The sequence below is a fragment of the Onychostruthus taczanowskii genome, unplaced genomic scaffold (assembly GCF_017590055.1).
Source record: "Onychostruthus taczanowskii isolate IOZ18803 unplaced genomic scaffold, ASM1759005v1 scaffold7, whole genome shotgun sequence".
In the NCBI taxonomy this organism is placed as follows: Eukaryota; Metazoa; Chordata; class Aves; order Passeriformes; family Passeridae; genus Onychostruthus; species Onychostruthus taczanowskii.
This window is the reverse complement of record NW_024504786.1, coordinates 8623686-8646237: the sequence shown is the minus strand read 5'-3', so window position 1 is coordinate 8646237 and position 22552 is coordinate 8623686. Positions and strand designations below refer to the sequence as shown.

Sequence of the window (22552 nt, the reverse complement as noted above, 5' to 3'; positions counted from 1 at the left end):
AGGACCTTCTTGATATTCAGGGAAGAGAAATACCAAATCCATATAAACAAATTTTATTGGGGTCTTAATGAATCAGTGAGAGTATCCATTCCTAGAGAGCAACAGTAAAGAGCTGTGTCTATATCATTGGAAATGAGACCTTTGCTTTGCCCTGTTGTCTGCACAGATACAGACCATTAGAAATACAGCTCACTCTTCTGGGCTTATGGTAAGTGTGCTGGTGAGAACCCAGTGGGATGAACAGACTCGCACATCTGAAGGCCTGAAAAGGCTGTCCTAAAGCTTTGGAATGTCCTCATTCTTCAGACATGCATATAATATTCAGTGCTTCTAAATGCAGAATACAGGCTAAAATTATTATAGAACCATAACTGCAGTACAGGACCGTAGCCGTTTTGGGGCATTGGTGCAAGGCCAAGGCAATATCTACCTTAGCCTTTCAGTCTTTGCAGCTGGGATGTGTTCCCTGGTCTGCCACAGACTTGGGTCACCAGCCTCAGGATGTGCCAGGTCCTTCAGGCTCCTTCAGGTACCTCTGTCTGAGCCAGGTGTTCAGCTCTGCTGTCTGGACAGGGGTGTTAAGTGAAGGAACATGCTGGAGACAGCTGCAGTGAGTACATTTCTATCTGCACAGCTAATGTACCCAAACAGCTTAGATCTGCTGCAAAATTGAGCTCAAATGGGGACCTTGCAGCCAGCACCCTAGAGTTCAGGAGGTCTTTGCTTAATATCCAGTCTTACAGGAGAGAGCATATTCAATGTTAGCTCTCATAAAGAGTGAATATGCCTTCTGTAGTTTCCCTTCTATTAATAAACCCTAGGCAGAAAATACCATGTGAAGATTCATCTTTCTAGGCATTTGTGCAGATTCAAATAAAAGAAGGCTGGATACAGTTTACAGAATTCTTGGGACCAAAGTAAATACAGAAATTGTTAGAAAGTGGGAATTGATGCACTGTCAGCCTCAGGTGGAACTGTAAGTGGTTACTTCCTGCTGGAATTGGGACTGCATGTGTGCCTGACACCGCTGTGCTGGAAGAGCAGAACTCTTGATGAGTTGCATTGCAGTTTGCTCATGTAAGTGCTTGTGAGGAGCTGTTAATGACAGAAGTCTGATTTTTTTTTCCCTTCTGTAGAAGCAGGTTTGCGGTTCTTAAATGTTTTACATTTTAAAAATCTAAGCCATGACTAAATGTGTTTTAAAATTGAAAAGCTGCTTCTAATTGTATTTTAGCCTCTGCCTGCCCTCTGCATCTGAATTAAGAAGTAATTCAGAACATCCTTGTGGTCTCCTTCTCTTACCTGCTAGTAGTGTGGATTTTGCATTAACTACTTCTGTGAAAAATAAGTCTTTCCTATTCCGCTTCATTGCTTTTTCTGCCTTTGAGAGAGACCCTTACAGTGACTCCAATTCTAAAATAATTCATGTGGAGAGCTAAAAGTTGAGAATGTTCCATTTTCAATGTTGGGGGCATTTAGAGCATAAAATCTAAGAAGTTTGAGCATTTTTTTGAGTGTTCTTGTGCTGTCTTTGAAGAGGGCACCTTTTATGAGGCTGTTAAGAGTAAAGGACAGCCAGCAAACTGGTGCTGTAGCACCTTTCTTGGGAGATCTTGTACACTTCATTCCCAATTCAAATGCTCATCCGTGTGTTTTATTTCCTCTCAGGTTCTGGGTTTATCATGTGCAGCGGGAAGGAGAATCCGGACAGTGACGCTGACCTGGATGTGGATGGAGACGACACACTCGAATACGGGAAACCACAGTATCGTTTTTGAAAGGCTCTTACCAAGAGGGAGCCCAGGGGTGCATCTGCCCTAGGAAATGGTGGATGATCTTTGTCCAGCCCTACTGGAAACGACACGGCCTTTTCCAGTTACCATGTTATTTGAACTAGGAGGGGTTCCCCATTACTCCCTTTGGGACCCTGCTGTTGATACAGCATTACTTCAGACCTGGTTGAAGTCTATAGGAGACATTGCAAGGGATCAATTAGAGTTTCTCTATTCTGTTTCATAAACAATCTGTTGGCTCCATCCAGGTTTGTTCTATATGGATAGCTTTTCCTGCTTCATGGGTAGGAATTGAGTTTATTTTCCACAAGACACCCTTTTGTTTTGAAGGAGTTTGTGCAGTAAGCACTATTCACCTTCCACTCTGCAAGATTTGATTTTTTTTCCCCTTTCATTAGACAGTTCCTGGGCAGAACTATCATTAAAGGCAGATTTTGGGAACTCCTCCACCTGGGGGCAGGCTCTTTTGGCACAGCTCTGGGAGAGCTGTGACCAGACTTCTGCCCCAGAGCAGTTGTAAGAGGCATCAAGGAAGAATTCCTGCAAGGGCATTAGACAGACACTGCCTTAGCTGTGATGAGGGGCAATGTACTGCTACAGAATTAGGTTCTATTGAAATCTGTACCAGCCTGTAGGATTGAAGCTCCAGCCCTCCACTGGTAAAAGAACTCTGTACTTCAAACAGAATTTGTGAAATTCTGCAGGTTAAGTTTGCATGAGTTCAGGAACTAGTTTTCCCTTTCCAAGAAGCTGTGGAATCATGTTACTATCAAAAGATTTCTGTTTCTCTCCAACTAAAACAAAATTTTAATCCAGAATTTAAAAGCAGGCCCCTAAGATGTTCCCAGTTGGAATGAATTTGTTTTATATCCCAGACAGTGTCCTAACCATCTCAAAAGCCTTTCCACTGTCTGCAGCAGGGCTGTATGTTCCTTAACCCTTTGTGCTCAGGTACACAGAGGCAGACATTATCCCTTGCACTGGAGAAGAGCCAGGTGAAGCCAAAGAAAGAGAAGCGCTTCGAGGTGCTGTTTTAAAGTAAGTATCTTGCCTTTCTAAATTATGAAGTCATTACTTTTGGAAAGTCTCAGTTTGTGGAAAATACCCTGTTCACTTGAGTGCAAGGGTTGCAACAAGAGACTTACAAAGAAGCATAATCCAGCAGGTGGGTCTCTGTTTCTTCCTGTGCAGCCTCAGTAAAGCCTCCCTGTACACTCACCTTCTCTGAGCCACCCCACTGCCCTGCCAGTGCCGTCTTTGCCCTGCACAGTGCTGGACAGAGGATGAATTCTGGCGATGAGGAAACTGTGCTGGACTAAGGCCTTATGCATCATCTTGCTTCACTATGAAATGTGCCTCTTAGCAGTACAGTGTGGTGCTGTTGGAATCTTGGTTGGCACAGTAGGAGTCTGGCATCCCATCTGTGACTTCATTGCATCCGATTACATGTTGTGGGGCATGCAAACTGATCCTTCTGTATTCAGCTGTGGGTTGGGGCAGGATGTGTGCTCTGCCCACATACATATGTGGAGAATGTAGGCAGCCAGCATTCAGGGAGCTCAGGGAAGCATTCCAGGCAAATAAAATGAGTCTTAACAGGGAGCTAGGATTGCTTTCTAAGCCCCCTGCCCTGCATAAAACAGGACTTAAATTACCCCTCTATCTCTTTCACTGGGTGATCCTGTAGGGTCAAGGTTGAAGTGATTGATAGAGCAGTGGAATGAAATTTTCTTACTGCTTAGCCTGTCACAAACACTAGTTCAAAATTAGGTTTCACTCCATAGAAAAGTGGCATTTGCCACACTAGATCCGAACCATTGGTCCAGTCAATACTTTGCTAACCATACTAGTCCAGAAGCAGGGCTGCAAAGATGCTGAAGCTCCTTCACAGCCAGGGCTCTGATATTGTAGCAGAAAGATACTTGGTTATCAGTGGCTACGGACAGTGCTTGGTGAGAGAACTGAGGACCTGAGGCCAGGAGATCCCGTCCCTTCATGTGGCTTGCACCTAGCACATTGTTTTGCTGTTTGGACAAGGTTCTTCCTTGCACATTTCCTGGACTTTTTTGCCCATCTGTACAACACAAGAGGTGATGTTGCTTTTAAAAGCACTTTGAAATTCTGTTGAGTTTCTGTAGAAATGCAGTAGTGTCACTGATACCTGCAGCATGAGCATGTTTTTTGCTGCCCATCTGCTTACATTTTGAAACTTAGACTGATGGATAGAAGTATTAAGAGAGGAGTGGTTGGTGGAAGGGATAGCTTTTCCTGAGTGGCAAATTTTTTTGTATTCAACCTTTAGCATATTGTCCTTTTCTCTTTTAGTGGTGGCACACCAAGTACTCGAATAACACCAGAGTTTTCTAAATGGGCCAGTGACGGTGAGTGTTGAAATTGTAAATTGTTCATTTATATACTACAGGAGGGCAGTTAGATAGTCTGTGTCTTCTGCTTGCCAGTAGTTAGCAGAGGTAGTTACTAATAGTCTTGCAGAGTATCATCAGATACATGTGCACATAAAACCACACTGTCTTTTTGAAAACTTTACAGTGCAATTAATTATCAATAATGGCAGCTGGGGAAGTTCCCAAAAATGCCACCTTAACTGGTATGATGATGAGAGATAGGGTTTGTATTGACTTGATGTCATGTCACTGAAAGGCAAACTGCTGTATTACAGAGGGAGCCAGCAGAGCCTGACAATGTGATGGTGGTGTTCACCTGCTGGGTGTTTAAACTACACAGGTGCATTTATTATTGGGGTTTTTCCAGCTGCTCTTTCTTCCCTTCTTTGAGAGGATATGCTAAAGACTTCTGTCTTTTGGGTAGATCTTGTACTTGCTGGCCTTTGTATGTCAAGAAAAGCCTGCCCCTCTGAAGCCTTCACCTTTGGAGTGAAACTCCAGGATCTGTCCTGTTTCATGACCTATAGTTGAGACTCCAGAGCAAAGGAGTTAATGTGAATATGTACCTTTGCATACAGTACTTTAAAGCTCATCGGACTGAGAAGGAAGGGGGAAGTGTTAAACCCATTTGACTGCTGGGCGTTTTTATTCAATGCCAGCAGCACTGTAAGTGTAAGCAGCAACCTAGTGGAAATATGAGAATAATAAAACCTGGCGCTTTCCAGCTGTAGATGCCAAATCCATTTCCAGAGCTGGGCAGTGCTGCTCCATCTCCCTTAGGAAGGAAACTGAAGCTCAGCGACCTGAAGAGACATGTCCCAATGATTTTGTTCCCTGCTCTGTTCCTGTCATGCTTTGGGCATTTGATTCCCAGCCTTGAAAGTACCTACAAGATATAACTGCTTGCCAGTGGGAGTGGGGGAAGGGAGCAGAACCAGTTTTGCTAAGGGCATGATGGTTAAACAGAGAACATAGGATATCTATCGCAGGCATTTCCTTCTGTGGGATAGGTAATCACATTTCTTTTCTGTGATGTAGAAACACTTGCTTGTAGGTATTATCAGCTTCAGTAGCTACAGCCATGGAGGTGATGAGGAGAAAGCCCTGATGACATTTGCTATGAGCTGTTTTCTTCATACCTTTTACCTGAATCCATGGTGATGAACCTACAACCCTGGGGCTGGTTCATCTTCTCATCTATCTTTACCTGGTGTCTCACACCCTCTCCTGTGCTGGGAACAGCCATGATGAGCAGACTGTTCTGTCATTCTGGTTACCTGATATATATTTCTCTGCTTGTGTCTGTGAGGTCTCAGCAAATGGGAGAGGCTGAGATCAGGGTCTGGGCTGGGTGCATTTGCTACAAACACACCTTTGTAGAAGAACACTTCCATGTGGCAGCTGCATCAACCCTTCTGAATTAAATCCTGGCTTAAACAACGGATACATCAGTGGGGGTCAGATCACTATGAAATGGGGACAGAGCAGTTGTATTTTGAGCCGTGAATCATAGAAATACGTTGTGCAGAGAGGCTCCCCCTGCCAGACAGGGACACTTACTATCAGTCACTTCTCTATCTCACCAAGAATTGGCATGAAAGTGACTCATTGGGGTCCTATGAAACCGTGACTTGCTCAAATTATTTCATTGCAGTGATTTAATGTTTTCTTATTAATTTTTGTGTTCTTCCCTCAACAGAAATGCCCTCAACGAGTAATGGTGAAAGCAGTAAACAGGAGACCATGCAGAAGACCTGTAAGAACAGTGACATTGAAAAGTGAGTGTGAAGTGGGTAGCTTCCCTTTTTTTGTTTTCAAGAACCATAGTGTCCCATCTTGTGCTCCCAGCAGCAGTGGTAATCTGAAGGTAGGCATATTTGAAGCTTTTACCACTGAGAAGGGAAGTTGTGCTGCAACACAAAACATGAACTTGGAGCACTCACTGCTGCTGTGTTAACAGGGAGCTTGTGGGGAGTTCTTCACCAGGTATCTGTGAGGCAGGTACCCAGTGACATGGAATTGGGCACAACTTCCAAAGGGCTTTTCCACTGCAAATTGCCTTCTTTTAAGTTATGTAAATAGATAGATCCATGCTTGCTTTAGCTATCTTTCATCTCTCAACAAAAGAGAATCTCCCCCTAGCAGCACTGTTACTTGGAAGAAGTCTCACTGAGGGGTTTTCTTTTTCCTTAAGATCTGTATTGAGCCTTTGTATGGCTCCTAGCAGAAATAATGTCTCCGTTTCTGAGCTTTTTACCTGCAGCCCTTTCTGTGGTTCAGAAGTTTCTGAAAATTTCTGAATCACTGAATATACAGTAGTGTATATTCACTGTGTGAATATACTGTTTGAATATACAGTAGTGGAGAGACTGCTGGGCATCTCCTTTCCTGTCCCTTTCTGCTCGCTGAATGTGCTGCAGTCTAGTCTGAAATGGAAATAAATTGTTTTATCTGCCCTGCGCATTTGAGTCACAACCTCTATTCTAAACCTTACTCCACATGCTGCTGGAGTGACTTACTGCTTGGACAGATTTGATGGCCCAAGCCTAAAACTACAGGCTGTTCTCTGCTGCTGAGGACTGTATTAGCTGGGATGGGACTGTGTTTTAAGTTGATTATTACTTGATAGAAAACATTACCCCAAGATCAAGTGAGAGACCAAACTTGAATGAGGTGGAAGCAATGATGTAATGGTGGGTTTTAAATATTTCATTTTAGGATGACATCCATGGATAGATTGGGATGGGGAAAAATCTAGTGGTGTAGCATTAAGCTGACTTTACAGAAAGTTGTCATTTTTCTAATGTAGTTTGTTCTCCTCCTGCCCCTGGTCCTGACATGAGAGGTTGTGTCCCTGACACATTTTTGGGTCTCTGACATTTCAGACAGCCTGTCAGAGTATATGTTCCTAATCAGAGTTAACTGGAGAAACTCTCTGCTGTATTGGGAACTTTAACACTGCTTTGCTGTCTTGGCACTTTCCTTTCTACAAGCCCTTTTTGTTAGCATGTCCCGGATGTTGGCTGTCTGCCATTCAATGATCCTTGGTCAGCAGACTTTGTCCAAGGACCACTGAGTCTGGGAGCCTGCAGGTCAATGCAGAACCAGCTTTGTCCTTAGAGTGAGCCAACCATTGCATGCTGTCTTGGTGGCAAGGACTCATCCCTTCTGCCCTAATCTGTCAGCCTGTCTCAGCTGCTGCTTGCCTTCCCTTTGGGCCTCCTGCCTGTCAGTGCAGCAGCTCTCCATCCTCCCAGATCCACTCCTATTGAAAATCTTTAAACTGTAGGAGCTGAAAGGATTTGACATTTTCCAGAACACTTGAGCTCAAGTGATAAAATTGACATAGCTTTAATAATCTGATCAAAGAGGCTTTAGCTAGCACCTTTTGAAGGGTCCCAGAATCCTTTCCAAACAACTCTGGCGCTAACGCTGCTGTGACGTGCGGAGAGCGAGCGTGTCTGTGGGTCTGTGCACATGACCTTGCCTGCTAAAGCTTCAGTTCTGCTAAAAGTCAGTAAAACCCAAAAGTAATTACAGGAAATTCCTCAAATGTCTTGTTCAGTCTTTCCAATAATGTTAATTTTTGAAAGTAGCAGAGGGACCTTTTTGTTTAAGGTAGTTTATTTCACCAAGGTTCAGAAAACAAGACAGTGTTTCAGGTGGAGAATTCCTAGCTACCTTTTTTTTTTTTTCTCTCTCCTTTCCTTTGAGATTCATGTGTGATAAATAGTTTCTGTCCTGCCATTTAAGGAGTCTGAATGCTTGTATGCTTGTCTGTGTAGAGGGGTTCTGTTAAATTAATTGATAACAGGGATCAGAGCTAGAAGCCTACAGAAAAGGAGGGGGAAGGGTTTCTCACTGTCTGGCTGCTTCCCACTCCACTGCTGAGCCATGATATATGGCGACCTAGCCCAACAGGCTAAATTGATTCATCTCTAGTTCCTGTTTCTTAATCTGGAGCTAAATTGGTTTCATTTTTCTTGTTTTGGGTGGTGCTTACAAGAAGTTTTTGGCAGCATCACTTTACTCCATTGTTTGTAACTTCAGTTTTTGCCTTTAAATCTGAACATTATTGATTGGCATGTTAAACCTTGTGTAGCATCTGATTAGCATTTTTTAAATTGTCCAGAAGCACATGGCTTAGCACCTGTGTCAGCCGTGCTCTCTGTTTAGAGCAGGGGCTAATAGAGTTAGCAGTGATCTGCCTATTGATCCTTCTCTTATAAGAATGACGTTCCTTCCTCCCCTCTTCCAAAAATAAGTCCAGGCAAAGAGAGTAGTGTAGTTTTGTTTGGTTTTTAATCCATTAATACAGTACAGTGAGCAGTTCTTTTGGCATGCAGCTGAATTTTTTCAACTGAGCAGGTTTAAATTAATCTAAACGTAGGGTTTTGTGGGCGAGTCTCTTGCATGTAGAACAGCTACATGGGGTTTGGGGTAATTCTGTGTTTGTTGCTCTGCTCCTTGTGCTGTGCCAGATCATCAGTAACTTGGACAAGTTGATCTCATTTTGTGTAATGTTGAACTTCAGGTGGCAGCCAGGGGTAGTGGGAAACATGGGTGCTGGTCCCAGCTCTCCTTCCCAACACTGTGAGGTGTCTCAGTGCTGAGTTGTTTTTAATCTTGCCAGTGTGAGGTGTCTGGAAGAGGCACTGGGGTGCTGAAGGCTCTTGGGGAGAGATGAAGGAGCATCACACTATCTGAGCCCTGCCTGTCTGCTGAAGACCCCAGCCATTGCCAAGGCAAAGCTCAGCCGGTGCAATGCTCCTTTACCTCAGCTTGAGATGCAGCTTTGCTCAGAGAGCGGCTGGTCCCTAATTGCCCAGCCACGCTCCCTGATGGCCTCCGCTGACGTCGGACTCTCAGCAGAAGTGCTGCTCACAGAGAGCTGCAAAAAGCACCTTCCCCACAAAAAGTCTTTCTCCCTGCCTTGTGAGGGTCTGGTGCCATTTTGAAACCAAGGTTCCCCGGGGTTAAAAGCCAGCATCTTAATTCAGAGTGCCAATGTTCAATTTTGCTTTCTGCTACAAGACTAGATTGCAGGCCAGCGAGAGAGTCTGGGTTAGTGGCCCACTGGGTCACCTCCCATTTGTTTTCCTCAATTTTGTGTTGTCATAAATTCATTCCAGCCCGTTGTGGTTGATCAGTTTATCTCCGCCGGGGCAGGGAGCGCTGCGAGCATGATGTATGGCACAGAGCATTGTAGCCAGCCTCTCCATGAATCACTCCAGCTGTTTGGTGTCAGCCCCAAAGCAAACAGGGCCCGGCCGCTGAGCATTGACTACGATGAGCTCAGTATGGGAAGAGACATGACGTATGAATGTTTATTTAATAATTCTCTAATATTTCCAACGGAGTGTGGCTGTGCCTTCTGGGAGGGGTGAAAGGGGGGAGGTTGAAGAGGGAAACTCTAATCTGTTGGGGTGGGTCATAAATCAGGCAGACAACATCATTAATCAGGGATGGGACAGAAGTGGAAGGAGGTGGGACTGAAACTGCCATCCTCGCTGGGAAGGGGGCTGTGCTTTTTCCTTTTTTTTTTCTTTTTTTTTTTTTTCTTTTTTTCTTTTTTAAACAAATCTTGTTTCTGATTCTGCTTGGCCCCAGCCACGCTGCCCGCATAATAGCAAACCCGGACACAAGGCTGTTTAAGTGAGTATGCTACCTCTGCTCTGAACCTTGCAGTACAAGCCTGCCAAGCATTAAATCCCTTTATAATTATCTTCTTTATATAACACTCATGCTTATCATGCTTCATTGGATGAGACGCTTGTTGGGTTAAAAAGAGGGTTTTAGAGACAAAAAGCAATTGTATTTGTTTTATTTCTCCAGTCTCTTCTTTCTTCCCCTTCTCCCCCACCTCACCACTTTCCAATCCAGCTGTTTTGAAATGTTGGCTCTGGAGCAGCTCTGGCACATCAGCACAAGGAGGAGCATCAGTTAAAATTAAACAAAGTTTAGATTGGGGTCCTTGTGCAAAGAGACAGGCATGTGAGAGCAGTCAGGGAGGTAGCCGTGTCTGTTGGGAAGACCCTGCTCCCAGGCAGACCCGTCCAGGCAGGAGCAGAGTGTGAAGCCAGAGGATTAGCAGAGGCCTGAAAGGGAAGGAGCCCTTTCATACCAGCTGAAGCTGGTATGTCAGAGAAAACAGAAGCTGTTGAGAATTCACACCATACGATAAGTGCTGCCCAGCCCTTCCCCACAGTGTCACAACATTAATAGGCTTTGATGGGAGACAAGAACATCTCATAGCAAAGACAGAATTAAAAAATTAACTTGAGTCATAAATGAACTAACCCTTTGTGCTCTGCTAAGCCGAGAACATTATGCTGCTGGTGAGTTCAGTACTAGAACAGCCCACGTGAACTTGGGAGAGGATTGAGGACACTGAACTGAAGTGTGGGATTGTCAAAGGCTGAGAAAGAGCTGCTGGGCTGTGCTGCTTGTGTCCAGATTTTTATCTTTATTAGGTTTTACTCCTTTTCAGTAATTCAGTAGGATGTAATACTGTATTTTTACTGTATACTGGCGTTCAGTGCTGAAAGGGTATGGAGAAAGATGCTTCATTTCTTTATGAAGTGAGACTTTGGCATTACTTCTTCCTCTGGGATGTGACAGTGGAGAGCAAAGTGCTTGGCTGTGTTTCTTTATTCTGCTCCCTCTTTTAACTGCTGTAGAGAAGTTGCATGTACCAATAATGGTCTCAAACATTATAACCACTGTGCAAACTGAAATTGTATCAGTGTCCTGTTCTTCACTGGCCAGTGGTTAACAAAGCTCAGCCAGGCAGGCTGTGACTGTACAAGCTCAGACCTGGGGGTAGGTGGTATCTGTTTAGTGCCGTGTTGTCCAGAGGTGTGGTCTAATTTCATGCCTTGAGGCAGTTTTCTATAGATTTTGACATCTTCATATGGGAAGAGACTCTTACTTCTTTTGAACCTGTGATGTTTTAAAGCTGAAGCATCTGCAAGCCCAAGGGGTGTGCTGGCTTTAGGGGCAGTAGGTTCTGCATCCCTGCATAATTGGTGAAAAATCCAGGATGGAATTTTATTTACCCCTACATTGGGGGTGTGGTTTAAGCATCTTGCAATTTATGTCTCTTTGCCTGCCCCTTCCTTTCTTTTTTCTTTTTGTAGTTTCAGAAATGCTGTTAACTTTAATTTGTAGAGTTGCTTCCTGGGAATGAAAAATCGATGGGGGGCTATCGCAGTGTGAAATTCGACTGTCACTATTGAGCTATAGAGTTACCAAGATGTCTTAGAAGGTAAAAAATAAATCGTGGCCCAGCAAGTGCTCAGCTGTGCTATTTCAAAGGGGATATGAGGCTGATGGTCTGTTAGAGGGTACTTCAGTTAGATGGATGATGATTCCCTGTGAAATATTGGAGTTATTCCATAGGTAAGAGAAACTTTAGCTTATAAAACACAAACAGCTGCCTTCTAGCAGATGAATTCTGCCCTTAGATGTGTGAGCAGCTTGTCAGAGAGAGGACTTGTCCCTAAAATTAGCCTGCTTTGTTTAACGTTGTCTCTGATGGAGCATTGTGGATCTTGCCATGTTCCTTCTGAAAATACTTTGAGGATGTGACTGTTTATTCACATCCCTTAGCTATGCTGCAAGAATTAAGAGGCAGGGACTGATACTATTTTTTTTAAGAAATGTTTGTGTGATGCCCAGATGCTCTCAAGAGAAAAGTAACAATTATCTTTATGTAGGCTGCACTCCCTGTTTGAATGAAAATGTTCCTTTGAAGAGCAGAAAAGGGATCATGTTGTGCCCTATCTTCTGCTGGTTTGCTGTCTCTCTCCTGCATCTGCTGAAGGGCAGCCCTGGCTGCACAAGCCAGCTGTTTGCTGATGGTGACAGGGCTACTGCTTTCCTTGGCACTCACTAGCTGTTGTGGCAGGACTCAGTAAGTGTTTGTGTTGTGCCAGCTGCTGTATGACAACAGGATGGTTGTAATTACAGCTCTTGGTAGTTTATGCATTTCTTAGGCTACAGTTAGTATGTATAAATACGAAATAGTACTTTAAAAAGGACCAGTTTTGCTAGCTCTCATTAAACCATGTCTGGGACAACTGTAGAGGGGGTAATTATTTCTCTTACACTTTTATGCACAGTTTCAGGACCACTGAGGGGTGCTTTCTGCTGCAAGGAGGAGTGTTAAGTCACATTTAGTTGGAGCTTGGTAAAGATTTCCGAAGGAATTCAGTGACGGAAGAATTCATTGTGCTTTCATATCTCCTTTGCCTCTGTAACACAGAACCCAGCACTGCCTTTACAGAAGCAAAGTAATAGCAAGTAATATAATTAAAGTAGTTTAATATCCGTGTTGATTTTTTGTCCTCACTTCAGTGTCAATGCTTTTCCTAACCTTTCACCCCACTGCTACAGGCACTTCATCCTGTTTCTCCATTATCTTCTTTCTTCATTTTTGATTATTTTGTCTGCAAAAAGCTGCTGTTTCCCACACAGTTGCATAAGTATTCCTGCTTTTCCCTCAGATAGCCAGCTCATGACCTGTCCTTCCACTGCGCTGATGGTTTCCTTTCCTAGCTCTGGGACCACAATTGGTTACATGATACTAATGTGCCCTGGCCTCCTTTAATAGCCTCCTGTTTCTTTTTGAAGGCACGATTACTTTAAATGATGCTAATTCTGATCCTTTCTTTCCCAGTAAAGGAAACAGCAACAGTGTAAAAGTTCTGGGGCGGCAGCGGCAGTTGTAGGAAGCTGTCTGGAGGATGTGTTATCGCACTGCCCTTGGGTGCCTCCAATCAGCAGTCATGAATGGAGGTTCTGGAAAGCATATCACCTCCACAGTAAAGCCCTTAAAAGGCCATAGATGAATCCAAGTGCTGCTGTAGTAGCATAGATATTTCCTGTTTATTTCAGGCATTTGGATGGGGGCCATGGGAGTAGAAGACATTTATTTAATTGCTCACAGAGGCTGGCTGCAAGACTCAGCTGCATGTCCAACCTTCTGAGCAACTTTCAGCCCTAGGAATTTGCTATTCCTCTTTCATTTCATGGCTGTTTTATAATTTTGTGCCCTGATCATCCAACCAAAGCTACCAATAACCCCAGACCAGCTCCAGGCCATAGTAAGATGACAAGTTACAGCTGCCATAAGTCTTCCAGTAGAAAAATAGACCTGCCTAGCTATACATGGAGCTTGGTCATAATCCAAACATGTTTACTTGTGGATGGAGGCAAGTGTCCTTAGGCTGGAACCCTTAGCCTGCGTGCCTCAGCAAGGAGAGGAGCTGCATTTTCCATTTCCGCCTCCTGTCTTTTGTGGCCCTGGCTTGTATTAAGATCCAAAATGCACTTTCACAGATCTGTTAGAAATACACTTGGGGTCTCCAGGATGAAGGATATGTTTGAAAAGTGAATCGAGATATTAACACATTAGATGAGTAATTATTTCTCTTTAGGAACATTGTTTAGAGAATCATTATCTGACTCAGCCTGTACTGCCTCTACAAAACCTTGCTGCAGCAAACCATTTTTCCATAGTATGGCTTTTTTCTTTATCACCAAAGCTGCTCCAGTAAAGCAATGGGATTGCATTTATTTTCTCTTTGGAACAGGGAACATAGTCTCTAAATCTAATCAGAATGACCTATGCATTCTTTCTCCCAGCTTTCATGTCGAACCATAATTGCTCAAATGGCACATTTAAAATTTTGGCGCAAGCTCAGACTTTCACTCGCTGCCTTTTTAAATCAGTCCCAGTGGCCAGTGGATACTGCATAGCCCTACAAATGCATCTAAACATGCTGACTCCGAGGCTCCTTCTATTCTGAATGATCAGCGGTGCCATCTGTCTCTGTTTTGATTGGGGCTGGGCACATGTGTCCCGGCAAAACATGGGCCAAAAAAAGGGAACAGAAAGAGCCAGCGCCTGAATTTACTTCCCGCTTCTGTAAAGACATTGTTGGGTTCTGTGTTATGGAGGCGGGGAAGATGTGAAAGCAAAATTAATTCTTCTGTCATTAAATTCTTCAGGGAATCTTTACCCAAGTCCCTACTAAATGCAGCTTAAAACGCCTTGTTGCAGTGGTAAGCTCCCCTCAGTGGTATTGCGACGGTGCATGCAAGTGTAAGAGAAATAATTCCTCTGTGGGGAAAAAAAGAGACAACATTTTTGGTTTGCATCAAGATGAAATTAGTCAGAAGCAAACTCTGAATTTGGCAAGCAAATGCCAGTATTAACAAGTTGTGCAAGCAAGTATAAAATAGAGGAGCCCGTGACTGAGAGCACCTCGGAGTCGTGTGTGTGTGCTCTTGCATGCACCCTGCTCCAAATTCACAACTTAGAACACGGAAATTAGAATGGGGAACATTGCATTATTCATAACTTGGCAACCAGAAGCCAGGGCACTTTGCCAGAGTAAACTATTCTCTATAATCACAGGTGAAGCAACATTCTTTAATATCTTACAATACAAAAACATACATTAATCAAGGAAAGAGGGCTTTTTTTTCCTAGAGGACAATAAATTAGCATCCTTGCCAATTTTCTCAATACTTGTGACAACGTTTTACAGGATTATAAGTCAGCCTTTTTAAAGGAGGTTAGTCTAAAAACAAATAAACCCAATAAATGAGATTTTTAGCTAAATAAAGGGGAAGCCAACTCCTAAAACGTTGATGTCTTGCCAAGAGATTTGCTTTTAGCATTGGCAGTCTTGCAGACCCTTTAGAGGGTCTAAACTTCACTTGGTGTGATTTGACATGGCTTTCTGTAAACAGCTTTGCTGGGCAGTTTTCTACATCAAGGCATGCAAACCCCTTCTGCTATAACCAGCTCATCTAGTGAAATAAAATCTCAGTACGTTGTGCCAGTCTGGTAGCCCACATGTTGTGGGGTGATTCACAGTCAATCTGCCACCAGTGCCTGATGCTGGGCTTCTTCCAGAGACTTTAAGATACTGAAAATGCCTGAGCTGTATCTGTTTTCTTTTAAAGCCACCTGTCACTTTTCTTTTTGAAAACTTACCTGTCAGTTTAAGTGTTTTGCTTGTTAGTAGCAAAGGGGCTTTTTCAGCTTTGTGTTACCTTCTTGCACTCCAGTAAGTGTAAAAGTCCTTTCAGTCTGTGGATCTCCCATTGACTTCAGTGCTGCTCACCCACATCTGCCAAAATAAACTCCCTGTATCTTTAGCTCTCATACTTGCTGCAGATGATGCTTGCTGAATTGAAAGTGGTGGCAGATTATTTCATCAGGTTGAAAATGAAAGCAATTCTTATCCCAAGAAACACAGGAGTGTTTATAGTTAGTGTTTGAAACTGAGGTAGTGAGGGAGTTGTGTGTAAGACATTGTATGAGTGAGAGTTGAGACAGCATCACTGTGCTCTGCCATTCTGCAGTGCTCCTGGGTGTCACAGAGCTGTGCACAGCATGTTACAGGCTAATAAAACAGGGTTTCTTCTCTGAAAGAGTTGCCCTCTCACCCAGATGTAAATTGGCTATGAGAGTAGGCTTGCAGTTGCATGATTGTGCACTGATGTTGGGGTCCTTTTATCAAGTGTTGAAGATTTGTGCCCCACAAAGCAAGGACTGCAGCAGGCTTTGTCTCCTGCAGTGTAGTAGTGGTTGTGACAATTGTCATCTACAGCTGAGGCTGGATATGGCCTGGGGCAATTTCTCTGCTCCTGGAATCTTACTTTAGCTTGACTTTGCCGTCAAAGCATCGACCAGTCTGTTTCTAATATTTATGATATGTAAGCTGCTAGTGACATGACCTCTGCCCCTGGTGCAGGGAGGTGGCATGTATGTTCTGCTGGGTCCTCCACTTTGGACGAGGGAGGATAAAGGCTTTGTTTAAAAATAAATACATCACTTTCAGGTATGTCAGTGGTACTGTAGATTTTCCTCTCTGACAGTCTGTGTTTACAGGCAGAGGAAAGCAAAAATAAATGTATGAGGAAGAGAGAAGGTCAAAATATCAAGTGTCAAAAGTAGCCCATGAAATTTTATTGGTGGTGCATTTAATCAGTGCTAAGTGTTTTTTACAAGGTACATACAAACAGTGGAATTGTAAAAATTTATGGAATGCTGTGTACAGTGTAGCCATTTATGAAGAAAGGAAAATTTATATCCAGTTGAAATGAACCAAAGGGGAATGTTTTATGGAGACTCCTCAACAGCAGGATACATCAAATGCGATCTGGATAAGATGTGGATGGGGTATTCGCAGGGGCTTCTTGTAGGTGTTTTTCTGATTGTTCAGCAGCTAACAGTTTGCATCTTTCTGTGGCTCAAATAGGCAGGATGCTGGATGCAAGGGACAGCGTGGTGTTTGTGTTTTTATGTACAGTGGAAAGGAAACACAAGTGAACAGCTGCTACTGGTATCTGTGGTACAAGGCTCTCACTCTTGGGCTTGCTCCAGTACAGCATTTTCTTGAGCAGCCCTTAATACCAGCTGGGAAGGGTTAACCAAAGCCAATGACACTGACATCAGCATTTTTTTGTTTCCTTTTTGGTCCAGTATTTTGTTGATGATAAAGCACAGACTTAGTCAATTGAGAGATTCCAGAGCTGCAGAATCAGAGATAATTTAATTAACGGAATTGCTTGTGATTGCCCACTGGGACAGCGGGTAGGAATTGCTCGATTTAATTTGGAGAAACAAAGATCACACGCATGCTAATGTTTAACAAATAACCAGTGTTTGGGTTAAGTTTTTTTTAGCAAAGAGAGGGGTGTCCATTTCCTGGGGGAGATTTCTCAGGAGGCGATTGCTGCTCAAAGCTACACTAGGTCCTTTTTCCTCTTCCATTGTGTTTCTGTGCACTTCTTCTGGCTTGTACCTGAACAAAGCAGGGATTTCTCAGAGAAAGAAAATGTTCTTATTTTCAGTGCTCAGGGGAAAATGCTAGGAGTAGTGCAAAAATATGCATTGGGCACAAAGACTGAAAATTACCACATGCTGTCTGCCCAGTCTCAGATTTGCTTCGTGATACCCACCATCCTCAGCTGTGACTGCCAAGGTGTGGAAAACTTAGCCACAAAGTCCAGGGAGAAGTACAGGACCCAGCTTCTTCCACAAGGAGCCCTCCCTTCCTGTTTTTGCTCTGGTATAAACATTCTCACTCAGGCTCCCCTGTGTGTGTGTGGTGTCACAGCGAGTCTCTACTCCACGATGGAGGTGCCCTCTTGATACGTCCTCAGCCAGGGAGGACAGTTCAGGTGTTGGGGAGGCCTCTCACACCTGCTGGAGAAGCATGAGCTCTGGGGCTCAAGGTATAGCTCTTGGCAGCAGTTGTGCTCAGCAGGTCTCCCTGGAGGCTGATAAATGACGTTATCCAAACACGTCAAATCAGAGCGCTGAGGCGCAAAATTGTTAAGAGTCCTCCTGCATCCAACATGAGGTCAAGGCAAAGCAGAGAGCCAATTCCTTCTCCGTAATTCCCTCTGCCTCACTTGGCAGGGTAGCTTGTACACAGCCTTCCCCTGTCCATGGCACTTGGCTTTCTGACCCTCACTCCACCCTGGCGTTACCCTGTAAAAATTCTGCCCAAGGCTGCTCCCAGCTGTGTCCTGGCAAGCAGACACAAGGTGCACACACAAGAGGGAATCCTGAGGGAATTCCCAAGATTGCTGCTGCAGGAAGAGTTGCTCCTAAGCGATGCTTATCTTTAGGATACAAGCGGCAGGTTAACGGTAAAGTGACACTAAATGGAATGGCATGTGTCCCAAGTGCGCTGGCCACCACGGGAGCCAGACACATGGGAAGTGACTCTCGTCTTTATTCCATCCCTGGAGGTAGTTTCAGTTTCCTTTATTTACTAATGTTCTCCCTATTTCCCTTGACCTCATTTCCTCCAGCTTTTCCGAAGCAACCATGCAATTATCGCTCACTTTGGGTTGACCCTTGGCTGCCACGTCCCTTGTTGCTGCTGCTCCAAGAGGTTTTCCTGAAATCTCAAGTGCAAAGTGTTCACTTACGGCCAAAACTCCTATATCTCATGTGCAGTAGGAGCTGTGTCTTCAGCCCTGTGCTGTGCATCAGGATTTGTCCTGTGAACTTGCTTGGCGGGGAGAACATGGAGTTTAAATTCGGTCATAGCTGGGCTTTGATCAGTACTGGGAGGTATCACAGTGGCTAAAGCTCCCTCTCTTACCAATGCACCCCAGTCTTGTTAATAAATGTATATTTAACAATGTCTGGAGCGTATGAAGTGATAATAACTAAATCAATACCTCCCACATTGATTGTCCAGGATCCCTACAGCGTGACGCACGCAGCGGTGTGGTAATTTTCCAGCTAACTAGCACCCTGATCTACAGCCCTCCTATTGATTGGCCATTGTATCAGGCAGCCTCTGAGCATTATTGCTTATACCTCTATTCAGCCTCCTTTTCTGATTCATTCGTTTATTACTGGACAGGTGCGATTATCTCAGAGACTTTCCAAAATTGGCCAATGGGGGTCAGCTGTTTAGATTTCTATAAACAAACCATTTTCTATCTTCTCTAGTTGTTGCAGTGGCAAATTTTTCTTTTTCAAGTTTTGACTGTTACTGGGCTAGGACTGGAGATGAATGGGCATTTGTTTGTATCTGCTCAAAAAATCAACTTTTCCCTTTCCTTTTTGAGTTGCCCACCCATCTGAGGAGGACAGGTAGCTCCACAGATGGTAAAAGGAGAATTTAGCAAGGGCTGAGGTTCTGCTTGCCACCTGCTTTGGGTAGGAGTCACTCACTGCCTTTACACCTCCAGTTCCCTTGTGCATGCAGAAGGAGAAATGGACTCCATGAAGTCAAATTCAGCTGCAGTGTTCAGCCAGCATCAGTTCAACGGTGGGCCAGACTGGAAGAGAAACAATTTTCTCAGCCAACAATAATCTTCAAGCTATAAATAAATAAATCTATTTCTTCCTTGGACAAAACTAACACCTTTCTAGACTTTCTTTGAAAATGCTAGCAACTCTTTCTTGAGGGTGAGAACTCAAGCTGGGATATGGTAATAATTTATACCAACGAGCAGGAGCAAGTGGGTGTTTTCACAGCAGGGAGGACTGTCTCCTACTGAAACTCTTTTATCTTGCTCCAAAGAATATTTATGGATTCCAAGACTTGAATCCACAGTGTCCCTGTCCCCAGACAGTCCTCACCCACTAGGCTATCATGTGACGTTTGTATTTCTTTACCTTTTTTGCAGTTTTAAAATTGTTACCATTTGCTGGCAGCTGTCACTTGCAATGAATTTCCTTCTGATGAAGATCTCAGTGAGCTCATGCAGAGCGTGTCTCATCCCTACAAAGGCGGGAGCGGAGCTGAAGGAGCTTTGTAGCACTGGTAGTTAACCGTATACATTCCAGCAGCTTCGCTTTCTTCTGAAGTGTCATAATTAGGAAAATCACCCAAGATCTCTTTGACTAGTTCTGTTACCAAAGCCTTGGGAAAAGCCGTCAGAATCAGCTTGTGGGAGATACCCCAAGTCCCTCCCTGCGTGCTAGCGACAAGTGACTAATGAACAAAGGAGTGAGTGCCTGCCTGCAGCGAGAGTGCTGAGATTGCAGCTCACTTTACTGGTTGTAGTAATTCCACTAGACCTGTGCTTTAGCCACCTGTTGATGAATCATCCTCTAAAAAGGTAGAAGACATAGGTGCCGCTGTGGGTTATCTTGTGATTGATGATGCAGCTTCTGGTGTCGAGATGCTCTTCAGAGTCTTCTGAGCTGGAATCTGCTTGGAGATGCCAGAAATTCACTGACACATGTGAAAATTGTTGATTTTGTTTCTATTCAAGAAAGTGGGAGCCTTTATGTCAGTTCTCTAAATCTTTTCTGGGGAATACTTGAGGGCCCCTCCCTGTGGCTGCACTGTGTAGAAATCGGATTTTGCAGCGTGCTGGAGTGACGCATCCTTGTCTGTAATGCTCCCTGCATTTCATTTGCTAAGCATTGCTGTCTGCCCTTGCTTTTAGGTTGGTAAGTTGCTCTTTTCACCAGCCTTGCAGAACCATGAAAATACACTTGCCTGGCCTCAGCACTGTGCCTCTGTGACAAAAGAGATAATGCTGCCCATCAAAAATGACCCTAGGAAATGGGAAAGCTGAGATTGTAAAGCTGCCTTTATAGCCACCCTGTTGGCACCGTGTCCAGTGCTTTTGGTTTCTCCGTTCTTTCAGTATTAGAATCAAAAAGCTGGGGCTTTCATTAATATAAGCCATTGTGTTGATCCTGTGTAATGAGCTGATTTTGCATTTCACGAGGCTGATGGCCAGCAAAGGCCTCCATTCTCTAAGGGGAAGAACAGCTCCTATTGCCAACAAAAAGTTATATCAGCAGCTTTAAAGCAATATACAGAACTTTGTCTCAAGCATGTGGTGCTAAGTAATCTCTTAAGGGAGACAAGAAAAAAGACAGAAAACAAACAAAAAACCCCAACAAAAATATCTATTCTTTAAATATCTGTGTCTTGCTCTGTATGAAGCTGGCACCTCCAGCACTGGTTGTGTTCTTTTGTGATGTGTTTGGAAGTGTTTAGAAAGACACTTTAAAGAATTCACACTAGGCTTTTCGGGAGTTCTTTTTTAACCCAAGTTGGATGTATTAGTTTGAAATACGGTGCTGTGTAGTACCTATTGTGGGATCCTTTTTCCCCCCAAACTCTTAACAGTCTTGTGTGCTCAGTGATGTTCACTCTTCATCATCTTTTGCAGAATTACAGAAGACTCCGCAGTGACAACATTTGAAGCGTTAAAGGCTCGTGTCCGTGAGTTAGAAAGGCAGCTTTCCCGTGGGGACCGCTATAAATGTCTCATTTGCATGGTGAGTAGCACTCCACTCGTGGTAATGAATCAGAAATGTCTTGGTATCTGTGCCGAGGAGGGGAGAAGCTTTTCTCCTTTTTCCGGCGGACTGGGGGAACTCATCACCAATTAGCCTTCCAAATTAAGGTCTTAACAACTCAAATTTCTGTATGAATTACATTGTTTCACTGGTATTTGTAGCTGTCGCTCTATATCAGGATCAAGAAGGGCCCAGCTTCAGGAGACTTTCTGCCTTCCTGTAGAAAACTCCCAGATACCAGCATCCTTTTCCTGGATGTGCAAATTTAGGTACACAGGGGAGAGCAGAATCTGTGATCTGAGGCTCACCTTCTCTGATTTGGGAACAGAGATGTTGCCTGAGCATATAAAAGTTGCCAGTGTCCTGTGTGCTCTGTGGTGATGCTGTGGCCTTCCTCAGGAAGGGCAGCAGCTCCCTCTGATGGTCCAAGCCTGCAGGGCTCTGCATCTCCTGTTGGGTTTGTGTTCTGCTGGGGACAGAACATTCTGCTTGGTAGAGAGCTCCCTCTGCAACTGCAGCTTGATGCAAGGGCTTCTCTCCCAGCCAGCACGCAACTTGGAGGTGTGGGAGTGCAGACCTTGTCACTCATCCCACAGAAAGGACAACAGCTAGCTGCTGGTTTCCAGAGGTTTGTTAGCAACTATAGAAGATAGATACTTGAGCAGGTATGTCTGCTGAAATAGCAGCAGTGTTCCTGGGATGTAGTTACACTGCTCTGCAGAGCTGAGTTGTGATAAGGGTTGATCTTACCCTGTCACTGGTTTTCAAATGATCTGGTGACCTTTCTGATGAGAATAATGGCAGGTGGCCAGAGCAACTTCAGATGCTTTTGTGATAACTCTGCTGAGCTAGGTCATCACTTGAGTGGATTATGGGCTTCCAACAGGAGTTCTGGGAAGTCAAGAAAAGGGATTGAAGGAGACTTTCTGCCACTTCTATACAAACATTACAAAAATACAACTTACATATTATACAAGTTGGTTCTTGTAATCAACTTCTTTAACAAAATACAAGGCAGTGTTACCCACAAAGAAGGGCATTTTGCTGGGGGTGCATGTGAAGAATCACTAGATCACTGCTATGGAAATAATATGTTTGCTTCTTTTCCTCAGGACTCCTACACAATGCCCCTGACTTCTATTCAGTGCTGGCATGTGCACTGTGAAGAATGCTGGCTGCGGACTCTGGTGAGGCTCTTGACTGCTTTCTTGTTGACTTACAGCCTTTTTCCACTCTTCTCAGATACTTTATTCTAGATTGCCTCAGGGGAGGGTGCTTTTTGCTTTATTTTAAACAATTTGAGTGCTGTGCTTGCAGGTTTCCCAAGCCTGGCTGTTTAACATCTCACTCTAGCTTTGACATGGTTGTTTGAGTCATTGTGACCCAAGCTCTGTCCTGCCCCTTGCTTTTTCCCCTGCTGCTGTGGGCAGAGCTCTGTGCCAGGGACTACCTTGCCTTTCAGTAATTTCCTGTGGGGCATCCATGCAGAGAGGTAAAGCTGTGAGAATGGAGGCCAAATCCACTGAGATTTCATGGAATGG

The 22552-nt window shown here is 44.1% G+C and overlaps 1 protein-coding gene across 6 annotated transcripts in view; it reads left to right on the top strand.

Annotated features, from left to right (window-relative positions):
- The window catches only part of RNF220 (ring finger protein 220), a 217863-nt gene that overhangs the window by 185224 nt on the left and 10087 nt on the right, over positions 1–22552 (top strand). For all 6 annotated transcript variants that reach the window (XM_041421455.1, XM_041421457.1, XM_041421460.1 and 3 more), the window contains 6 exons: positions 1669–1765; positions 2745–2831; positions 4119–4174; positions 5898–5976; positions 20882–20990; positions 22124–22198. In XM_041421455.1, the coding sequence (XP_041277389.1) occupies positions 1669–1765; positions 2745–2831; positions 4119–4174; positions 5898–5976; positions 20882–20990; positions 22124–22198 (503 nt within the window). The remainder of the gene's footprint in view (positions 1–1668; positions 1766–2744; positions 2832–4118; positions 4175–5897; positions 5977–20881; positions 20991–22123; positions 22199–22552) is intronic.